Source organism: Propithecus coquereli, unplaced genomic scaffold (genome assembly GCF_000956105.1).
Source record: "Propithecus coquereli isolate 6110/MARCELLA unplaced genomic scaffold, Pcoq_1.0 Scaffold164, whole genome shotgun sequence".
NCBI lineage: Eukaryota > Metazoa > Chordata > Mammalia > Primates > Indriidae > Propithecus > Propithecus coquereli.
Genome location: NW_012140969.1, coordinates 1,993,498 through 2,004,783, shown reverse-complemented (window position 1 = coordinate 2,004,783; position 11,286 = coordinate 1,993,498). Strand labels below are relative to the sequence as shown.

General features: G+C 44.9%; 1 protein-coding gene across 6 annotated transcripts in view; it reads right to left on the bottom strand.

Moving 5' to 3' along the window:
• The window catches only part of ILF3 (interleukin enhancer binding factor 3, 90kDa), a 29,132-nt gene that overhangs the window by 13,987 nt on the left and 3,859 nt on the right, over positions 1 to 11,286 (bottom strand). For 5 of the 6 annotated variants that reach the window (XM_012641281.1, XM_012641285.1, XM_012641283.1 and 2 more), the window contains exons 2-4: positions 1,897 to 1,993; positions 1,290 to 1,519; positions 959 to 1,136 (exon numbers count right to left, since the gene is read on the bottom strand). In XM_012641281.1, coding sequence (XP_012496735.1) covers positions 959 to 1,136; positions 1,290 to 1,519; positions 1,897 to 1,899 — 411 coding nt within the window. In that variant the 5' untranslated portion in view covers positions 1,900 to 1,993. Of the gene's footprint in view, positions 1 to 958; positions 1,137 to 1,289; positions 1,520 to 1,896; positions 1,994 to 11,286 lie in introns of those variants that run through there. The other variant, XM_012641287.1, reaches the window with a different exon arrangement.

Sequence of the window (11,286 nt, the reverse complement as noted above, 5' to 3'; positions counted from 1 at the left end):
AAAAAAAAAAAAAAATTGTCAGTCACATGTGACCAAATCCCTGTTTACATATGAAAGTGAATCAGGTTTTTCTTTCTAATGGATGTGATTCAAGGGTCATCTTACTTTCTTCTTTTGCTTATCCTGTAGTTAAATCCAGGTGACTGCATCCTGAGGAGGCAGAAATTGGCAGAGGTTCTGACACCTCCCAATGTCCCAGCTAGGGGTCCCAGGGTCAATCACCCAGCTGTCCCTGCACATACATCAGTCACACCTAGGTACTACCTAGATGAGTAAGAAATAACACAGGTAAAGTGCCTCTCTGACCTACGGCCTGTCTGGCATAGTAAATGCTCAATAAATGTCAGAGGCCACTATTTACGCATTACTTTTATAATGAAACAAATAAGTGGGTATTTATTAATTTTTTTAAGAGACAGGCCCTTGGTCTGTTGTCCGGGCTGGAGTGCCATGGTGTCATCACAGCTCACTGCAGCCTCAAACTCCTGGCCTCAAGTGATCCTCCTGCCTCAGCCTCCCACAGTGCTGGGATTACAGCTGTGAGCCACAACGCCAGGACATATGGGTTATTAAAAACAGATTTTGTTTTTATCCAGGTTTGATCAGGGAGGAAAAGTTAATGACTGTACTATCTATCTAATCATCCATCCAACGGTGTTGGGATATAAAGTTCACATCAAATGATGACCCTGGCCACCTACAGCCTGATGCATTGTGGGCACTGGGTCCCTACTGGCTGGCAGAGCATTAGGTGCCACCGCAGTTTGTCGGCTACTTTCCGCACCTCAGCAGCTCTGTGGTATCCTGCCTGTTACCTACAAGAAGGTAAGAGCACACGAGTGCAAGGGGAGTTTGGTGTGTGCTCCCTAGTGCATGGCACAAATTGGGCATCTCTTCCTCTGCCCCATGTCCTTGACAAGCACACCCCGCCCCCCATATCAGCAGCAGTCACACTTACAGCGAGCTGGATGGCCAGGTTGTCAGCCACCTTGTCCAAGAGGGCAGTCGTGGGCTTCTCCTTACACAGCAGTACCAGCTCCAGATCCAAGTCTCCCTTGAGCAGAAGACCCTTTGCCACGAGGCCCACCCGCATGACGCCCCGCAGGGTTCTGGTCATGTGCTCTGTCTTCTGTTCCCTGAGGGACAGACCAAAGCATGGCTCAGAGAGGAATTCGTTCTGGCCAGAACCCAGAGGCCCATGAGAGGCTGCAGTTTCTTAGACAGATGCTGACCCTGGCACTGGCTAGCCTCCCTGGACAGAAACCACTGCCGCAAAACCTCACACTTACCCAGCCCCTTCTTTGCTCTCATCCTCCGGGGGCACGTCCATGTTGTCAGACTCAGTGTGCTCGCCACTGCCTTTCTCCTGCTCGTCTATCCAGTCGGACACAGCTTTGAGCGCCCGCTCAGTATGCGACACCATGTTCTGGACTGCCTCCAGTTCTTCTTGCGTTGGATAAACGGAAGAATGCTTTGCCATCACGTGGCGATCATCATTCACAAAAATTCGCATGGGACGCTGGAAGTGTGAAAACTAAGTTAAAAATGATGTAAAGAGAGAGGCAGCCCAGCGCTGAGCTTGTAAGCTGAAGTAACTCAGAATTATGTTGTATGCTTCATATAAAAATAAGATTGCACGAATACAACTGAAGGACTGACAAGGAAAAGCCAGCTTAACTGCTGTTCTCTGGGCAGAGGGAGCAATGGGGCACTTATTTTGTATGTTTCCACATGATCTGAACTGTCCTGATGCCATACATATCGTATTACTTTGTAACTCAGAAAGTCTGATGAAAATGGTAACAGAATCCAACGCTTCTGGGGAAATGCTACAAACATCTTTATACATGAATGAATAACAGTATCTGTTGATTTAAAAAAAAAAATGAAACTTACCATTTTTACTTCTTTTTCTGTAGTGTCTGGAAATCAAACTTTGCTTATCTTTTCAAACTGTGTCAGATTTTCTTGGTGTTATCAATACTTCAACTATCTATAAGATCAGAAAAATCCTTTTAGTTCCAAATAATTCAGAGATGGACTAGTTTCAGCAGCAAGAACAAAGCACAGCTGCCTCATGAAGGCGCCGTTAACACAGCAGGACACCATCTTTATTTCCAAGTAACCACTGCTAGGCCAAGGCATTCAACTGCTAATTATAAAAATTCCCTTAAAATGAAAACAGCTGGTTTCTAGAAGCCAGGGCTGCCATCAGACCCACACTCCCTCAGATGGTCTTTCTTTTCTATCTTCCTTCATCATTTCTTGATAGAAAGTGTTCCAAATTTTACAAACATAAAAATATTAACAAGCCTCCAAAAAAAGCTACAGGTATAAAAACGTTCATCAAAATTTTGGTGTGCAAGGAAAGAAGCAAGAGAGAAGGAGCTCCGGTCCTCGAGGGTCATGGAGACGGAAGTCAGGCACGAGGGAGGACCCAAAAGCCCCTGGAACACAGGAAGGCGAGAACCTTCTGCAAAGTGAGTATCTGAAATGTCAGTCAGACAACGACAACCACGCTGGGTCCAGCTTTGTAGAGGCCGAGACAACTGAAGTGCACAACAGAAGGCTTCAGGACAAACGGAGTTATAATTACCATTTTGGTCTCTAAATAACACGCCGACTGCAACCTACTCAATTCCCACTCCATGCCAACAGTCTGGTCCATACTGAAATCTTCCAAATGAGTAAACAACAAAAAAAACCCCATCAGCGTAATATGCAACAGATGAATCTACCCTGCCATCTAAACTAGTCACCAGCCAGTGCAGCAGGCTCAAGCCTGAAGGTACAAACTTCCAGGATAAACTGACAGGATTGGGCAAAACAAGAATTTCCCACAATGCTTCAGGACTACTTAGCAATTCCAGTTGCAAATTTAAAAGTTCCAAAGTTAAAATTTTTTTTTTTTGAGACAGAGTCTCACTGTGTTGCCCGGGCTAGAGTGCCGTGGTGTCAGCCCAGCTCACAGCAACCTCAAACTCCTGGGCTCAAGCGATCCTTCTGCCTCAGCCTCCCGAGTAGCTGGGACTACAGGCATGTGCCACCATGCCCGGCTAGTTTTTTCTATATATTTTTAGTTGTCCGATTAATTTCTTTCTATGTTTAGTAGAGACGGGGGTCTCGCTCTTGCTCAGGCTGGTATCGAACTCCTGAGCTCAAACAATCCGCCCGCCTCGGCCTCCCAGAGTGCTAGGATTACAGGCGTGAGCCACCGCGCCCGGCCCCAAGTTAAACTTTAAAACCCAAGGGTTGAATGGTAAGTGACACCCTTGCAGAGCCAGGCACTAAGACATGGCACAAAGACTCCGTGATGGGCGTGGGGATGAGGGAGGGATGTGAAGGGGCACAGGATCTGAGGGGTGGAAGACCAGTCCCTGGGCCTCACCAAGTGGGAGCTTCTAAACAGACCTAGGCCTGAAACCCTGCCTGCCCAGCCACTAGCCATGTGGCCTTGAAAAGTAGGAAACATGGAGTTTCCTACTTACACCTGCAACATGGAAGTGGCCCCTATATCTTCTGCAGGGAGACTGTGAAAATTAAACAAGCACAAATCCCACAGACGCTCCAAAATGGTAGCAGCTTCTACCGCCGATAGGACACACACCCCTAGGCTGCTGTACAGGCTGAGTGAGTCATCCGCAAGCCAAAGCGCAGCCTTAAGAGGGAAGGAACTATCATTCACTCAGTGAAGAGAATGATACTGTGGTTGTGTTTGAAAAGAATATCTTCATCTGTTCCATAAATATTTAAGACAAATTTATGGCTGAAATGATATTCCTGGCATTTGCTCTAAAATGCTCCAGGAACAGGGTGTGGAAAGGCGACAGCGGTTGAAGCTGGGTGATGGATATACTGGGATTCATTTGTACATGTGTGAAAAGTTTTTTTTTTTCCTTAAATCCATAGTAAATTTAAGCACTTTTACAAAAGTACAGCCATGGCAGGTAATGTAAAAATTAAACCAAAACTGAAAAAAAAAACAATCATAGCCAGTTTTCTGACTGACACGAAACAGCTCTGGAGCTACATCATGAGTCGTCAGCTATGGCTGGCTGTCCTCACGCATCCCTGTCACACAGCCACCACCGCTGGCCGTATCTGTGCTGGAATCTCATCAATCTGATCATGTAGGCTGATGTTTAAAACCCTATTTATTTATTCAACAAGTATTCAGCACGTACCTCTCCCATGCCAGGTGCTGGGCTAGATGGTGGGACGACGACAGACAAGTCAGCCAAGTCTCCCATTCCCCCGGAGCCAGCCATCCAGCACACCCTAAAGGAGAGGACCCTTCCTTCCCTGCAAGCCCAACACGGTGCCAGGAGCCCAGGCCTCAGCACACGCTCACCACCTCTCCACCTCAAATTCTGCACCCGCTACAAATATCAAAAGTAGAGACATTAAACCAAGATGCCAGGTGGCTAAGACCTTTTCATTAAGGGGTTTCTAAGATGCATATTGTCTAAAACCTGTTAAAAAGGAGCTCCTTGTCTGTGGAAGCCCAGGGAGAGCTCTGCAGTGGTAGCTCTGCAGGTCAGCCCTGAAGCCCGGGCCGTTTTATGTCTGTTCAGTCACTACATAATTCTAACATCTAAGTAAACCTCTTTTTATGTGGGGGGAGAGGGAGGGAAGGAGCTCCTTCAAGAAGTGGTTTATTTTTCGCTCATAACGAGAAATACACCAGGTGTGCCAGGGACCTACTATGGCATAAGAAAGCAAAGAAGGGCTACAGACTGACACCGGCTTGTCCAGAGGACATGAGAACTCACTTGTGTGGGCTCCCACTGGCTACATTTGGGACAACCAAAAGGAATAATGCTTCCACCTATATGAAGTTCTACAACAGGCAGAACTCATCAAAGATGGGGAAAAATGCCAACAGTGATTGCCTTTGGGGGATGGTAGCAGAGATCATGTGACAAGGGGCCCATGGGAGCTTTCTGGGGTGATGGTCACAGTCTACCTCTTAGTAGGGGCTGGGTATATGCACTGGTCAAAACTTACTGAACAGGGGTGGTGGTGGCTCACACCTGTAATCCTAGCACTCTGGGGGGGAGGGGATCACTTGAGGTCAGGAGTTCGAGAACAGCCTGAGCAAGAGCAAGACCCTGTCTCTACCAAAAATACAAAAAACTAGCCAGGCTTGGTGGCCTGTGCCTGTAGTCCCACCTCCTTGGGAGGCGGAGGCAGGAGGATCACTTGAGCCCAAGAGTTTGAGGTTGCTGTGAGATATGATAAAGCCACTGTACTCTACCCAGGGCAACAGAGTGAGACCCTATCTCAAAAACAAACAAAAAATTCACTGAACAATACATTCAAGATCTATACATTGCCTCAAAAGAAAAAAAAACTATACATAAATACTTGTCTACTTATTATATAGAGTGAAGACCACTGCAACTTTCTGCTACTTAGTTTGAAATGCGTCATAAAAATAAAGTGACAGATGAATGGAACAGAACAAGAGCTGAATAGAGAAATGTATGAAACACAATAGTCAAATGTCAAGGACACACTCGTAGGCTGTGTTTACAGACAGGGATTCACTGTAAAATCGTGGCGCCTTTTTTGAATGTTTGAACATTTTCATAAGATGTTACAAAAACATAACTAAAACTGATACAGCACATTAAATTTATACAAATTTACAAGTCCATAGATACTTAAAAAAAAAAAAACACCTTATTTGCCACATTAGAAATGTTTATATCCCAACTTCACACTCTGAAAATTGTTCAAGGAGTGAAGTTCATCCCAGTTAATGCTGAGAATTTCTAATAAAAACACCAACTGACAGATGAGAGGGGGTTAGAAGTAGAAAACCACCCTTCAACTACCAGGGAACAAGATATCAGTGGGTCAAAATATCACCCCTAGGAGAAGCTCTGCCATTTTTCCTCCTCTGCTAGCAAAGTAAATGTCTTTCCTCTCCCTCCAAAACATCTGCCCTTGTTCTGATTCAGCCTCGTGGACAAGTGCCGAGTTTTCGATAACAGATTCGACACAATGTGGAATATAAACATAGCAAACAAAGCATAAAATAATACAGCAGAACTGAGACGAAATGTCATACCAATAAATGCAAATCGGTTTCATTCACCTATTAAGAGGAAACAATTTTTAGAAAGTATCACAAATAGGACAGGCGCGGTGGCTCACGCCTGTAATCCTAGCACTCTGGGAGGCCAAGGTGGGAGGATCGCTCGAGGTCAGGAGTTTGAGACCAGCCTGAGCAAGAGCGGAGATCCCATCTCTACTAAAAACAGAAAGAAATTAGTTGGACACCTAAAAATATATATAGAAAAAATTAGCTGGGCATGGTGGTGCATGCCTGTAGTCCCAGCTACTCAGGAGGCTGAGGCAGGGGGATCGCTTGAGCCCAAGAGTTTGAGGCTGCTGTGACCTAAGCTGACACCCCAGCACTCTAGCCTGGGCAGCAGAGTGAGACTCTGTCTCAAAAAAAAAAAAAAAAAAAGAAGAAGAAATCCCAAATAAAACCAAGAATATATTGTATGCAAGAGACACATCTAAAACAGAGAGATTCTCAAAAGTTAAAAATGGAAGGATGGGTAAAGTTATACCAAGTAAATGCATACAGAAAAGAAGACAAGGTGGCTAGATTTAGTCATTCCACAATGCACACATATCAAAACATGTTGTATACCTAAATATAAATAATTTTTACCAATTTAAAAGATAAAAATTAAAATAAATTTAAAAAAATATATCACCCCTAGCCACCCACAGCAGCTCACTCCTGTAGTCCCAGCTACTTGGGAGGCTGAGGCAGGAGGATCACTTGAGCCCAAGAGTTTGATGTTGCAGTGAGCTATGATCTTGCCACTGTATTCCTGCCTGGGTGACAGAGGGAGACCCTGCCTCTAAAAATTACCCCGTCCAAAATGCCTCCAGGACATGCACACGCCCCCGACACACCTGTTTTCACATAAATGTCCTGCATGTAGGTGTCCATCTGCTGTCTTCACTGTTAAAAATGAGAAACCTAGGCATCCTTTTACTACAGTGGGCATGCTCACTTCATCTTCCTCTGCTCTGAGAGGCAGGCCCACGAGGCGACCCCTGAAGGACCTCGCTGGAACTGCCTGGCTCTCATGACCACACTTGGCCTGTGTGGTGTTGTCCACTCATCCCTGGGCCCTCTTTCCTTAGACCAGGAACAATGGCAATGCCTCCTGATTCAGGTGGACAAAGCAAGTAAGAGTACTAATTATCTGGACTAAAACAAGTATTTAAAAACTGGAATTATCACTCCTTTGCAGAGCAACAAAACCTACCTCATTCGTCTCTATGTGCGCCCAGATCTGTCATCCAAGCAAGCCTCAGAGAATCCATCTCATTGACTGATTCAGACATTTTCAGAGTGAGCAGAAACCTTTCTGAGAGGATTTTCAGTGAGGAACACTGCTGGCGAGAAGCCTACAGCACCCACCCACACTCAACACTCCACTGCCCCTACCAATCTAACTTTAAACGAAAGCTGTGAAACGCTGAACAAAGCTGCTCCGGCAGCCACGTTATGAGTCAAACCTGGGCACCAGCAAAGCTCGACTCTCTGGAAAGGAACAAACGCAGAAACAAGCGGTAAGTAAAGTATCAGGATTTTAAACATGATCTCTGTGTGCTTTGGGATGTTCTGACACGCAAGGATCAGGTTTCTTTCTTTTGTTCCTGCAACCAGCCCACCCACAGCAGGCACAGTTACAGAACCTTAACCACAAAACATTATGCTTGTGGCGTGATGGCCATCTTTCTGACCTCTTACTAATTACGATATGAGGTTTGTGGCACCTGCTGTTGGAAAAGAAACATGCCCGAGTTTAGCATGCACGGATCAACAAACGTTCCTGGAATTAACAGATGTAGCGGCAACACCCTAAAAGGTATGACCCCACCCATCTTCCAGGGTATTTCAAAAAATCTTACAGCCTTCCTTCTGATCGACTCCGGGGGAATGGTCCTGAAGTGGATGTTTACCTTAGAGACCCAATTAGGCTCTGCACTTTACACAGACTCAACCCAGCCCCTGGTTTCCTGACTTCTGGAGCCTGCCTATCCTGGGCTGTGAACTGAAACAATACACTTATACTAGTCTCTTGGTGACCTCTTAAACTTTTACATAGCTACATGATCAAGGACACATTGAAAATAATTTTAACACAGCAACCTAGCCAGGTGATACCAATCTAAAATCTGGTTATCGGATGTGTGTGGTGACTCATGCCTGTAATCCTAGCACTCTGGGAGGCCAAGGCAGGAGGATTGCCTGAGGCCAGGAGTTTGAGACCAGCCTGGGCAACAGTGAGGCTGTGTCTCTACAAAAAGTAAGAAAAACTGCTGTTTTTCGTTGCCGATAGCGCGCACGCAAACATGGTGAACGTTCCTAAAACCTGCTGGACTTTCTGTAAGAAATGTGGCAAGCACCAACCCCACAAAGTGACACAATACAAGAAGGGCGAGGATTCTCTGTATGCCCAGGGAAAGCAGCGTTATGACAGGAAGCAGAGTGGTTATGGTGGGCAGACTAAGCCGATTTTCTGGGAAAAGGCTAAAACTACAAAGAAGCTTGTGCTGAGGCTTGAGTGTGTCAGCCCAACTGCAGATCTAAGGGAATGCTGGCTATTAAGAGATGCAAGCATTTTGAACTGGGAGGAGATAAGAAGAGAAGGCCAAGTGACCCAGTTCTAAGTGTCTTTTATTATGAAGACAATAAAATCTTGAGGTTATGTTAAAAAAAAGAAGAAATAGTACTCAGGCATGGTGGCGGGAGCCTGTAGTTCCAAGTACTCAAGAGGCTGAGGCCGAAGGCTTGCTTGAGCCCAGGAGTTCAAGGCTGCAGTGAGCTATGATCACACCCCTACACTCCAGCCTGGGTGACAGACTGAGATCCAATCTCTAAATAAATACATACATACGTAAAGTAAAATAAAATAAAATCTGGTTATCAGTACCACTCTAGAAATTTAAAACCCCAACCCAAAGGTAAAGTCAAGTGCAGTGGTTCCTGGTTTGGTCTGCAACAGTGTTTTTACGGGTCCAAACAGAGATGTCAAAGTTAGGAATTAAGATTTTAACAAACATCTTCAATCTTTACTGAGTCTTCTATTTTTATTTATATTACTACTAATTATATTTTTGGTGTTAAAACCACCTTTCTTCTTATGAAAAATGGAGATGTATATAATAACTAATTAAAAAGATATTTTCCTTGATAAAATGCCAGGCCTGCTCGTACTGTGAAGCGCCCGTGAGTCCAAGAGACAGAAGCCCGAAGCCCGGGGTTTGTTCCTGGCTCTCCAGCCTAGTGGCTGTGGGACTTCCAGCAAACCACTTACCTTTTCGGAGGTGGGTCAAAAATGATGAAAATACCACCTGCCTCACAGTTGCAGATAGGAAGGGCTGTTAAGTGACAATGCGGGAAAAGTTTAAGGACTGTAATACTACCAATGAAATGTATTAAAAAGATTAATTAAGCTGCTACTCAGGAGGCTGAGGAGGGAGGTTCGCTTTAGCCCAGGAGTTCCAGATCAGCCTGGGCAACATGGTGAGACTTCATCTTTTAAAAAACAAACAGACAAACAAAAAGATTTAGTGCTCTTGGATGAACCAATAGAAACACTTTAGTATCTGCCTGTGAGAGGACACAGAATCACAGAAAAATGTTGAACATGACTCCAGGTGGGAATCAGCAAGCCTTTCCAGCATGCTCTTCAGACAGCAAGGGGGGCGGGGGTTGAGAAAAGCAAGCCTAGGAAACGTTCCCACACCTGGCTGGAGGCAGAGGCAACCCTTCCCAAAACCCCGTGTGCAATTTTATGTGTTTACTTCAATTGGCAGTTTTTCCTAGTTTAAAAAAAAAAAAGATCATCTCTCAAAGGATGTCATATAGTAACAGACAGACACGTGAATTATTACAGTAGTAAAGGGTACCTTTTTTAAGTGAAACATTTTTACTCTGAAGTAACTGCAGCTTCACATGCAGTTGTAAGAAGTAACAGATCCTCTCTCTACCCAGCTTCCCCCAATGGTAACATTTTGCAAAACTCTAGCACAAAATCCTAATCACAACACTGACACTGATACAGTCAAAGCACAGAGTGCTGCCAAGGCACAAAGATCCTCCCCTGCTGCCCTTGTGGAGTCAGATCCACCTTCTAACCTCCCCCATCCCTAATCCCCAGCTGCCGCTAATCCAGTCACCATTTCTACCGTTTTGTCATTTCCAGAATGCCCTAGAAATGGAATTGCAGAGTATGTAACCTTCCAGATTTGGCTTGTTTCAGCACAATGGCCTCAAGTTTCATCCAAGATGCGTGTGCATCATTAGATTTTTCTTTTTTATTGCTAAGTAGTATTCCCAGCGAGGGAGGTACCACAGTTTAATTAGCCATTCACTGGCTGAAGGACATCTAGGTTGTTTCTAGTCCTTGGCTCTAACCAATAAAGCTGCTACGAACATTTGTGGGTAGGTTTTTGTGTGAACATAAATTGCCATTTCTTTGGGATAAATGCTCAAGAATATAATTGCTGGGCCATATGATAGCTGTCAGTTTAGTTTTGTAAGAAACCGTCAAAACTACTGTCCAGAGTTGAAGCCTTGGGTTTTAAAAAACAAAATCAATTTCAGAAGTGATTCAATTCCCCCTTCTCTTCTGTCAGTTTGCACACATACTGCAAAGCAGTGGCCAGCGAGCTCCCAGCAGGCAGCCCACAGACCTCCATGCTTGCTGGCCAGCCGTTACTCCTTCCTGTGAGGATTCTGCACAGGTCACCCGCAGGACAAATATTTATTAAGCTATGAGCCAAGGGGCTGGGCTGCTTATTTCCATATTGGTGATATTTGGGGTTTTTTTCCCCTTAATTATGAACACAGCAATTATTAACTTGCAAAAAATCTACATGTACCACTGAGAAGCAAACCTAACCTGCAACATTTCATTCTTTAAAACCACTCCCAATCATCATACGAGAAAGTACTTTAAAGGCAAGTGGCCTGGAAGATTGATTTATCTCCAAATAAGACCTTACCCTTGAGAGTTTGAACCCCAATCCTAATGAAAATAAGGACAGCTGTTTGGTATGTTGAAGAAAAACTATCATGGACTTCAAATTGCCAGTAGAGGCCGGGCGCGGTGGCTCACGCCTGTAATCCTAGCACTCTGGGAGGCCGAGGCCGGCAGATTGTTCTGAGCTCAGGAGTTCGAGACCAGCCTGAGCAAGAGCGAGACCCCGTCTCTACCAAAAACAGAAATTAATTGGACAGCT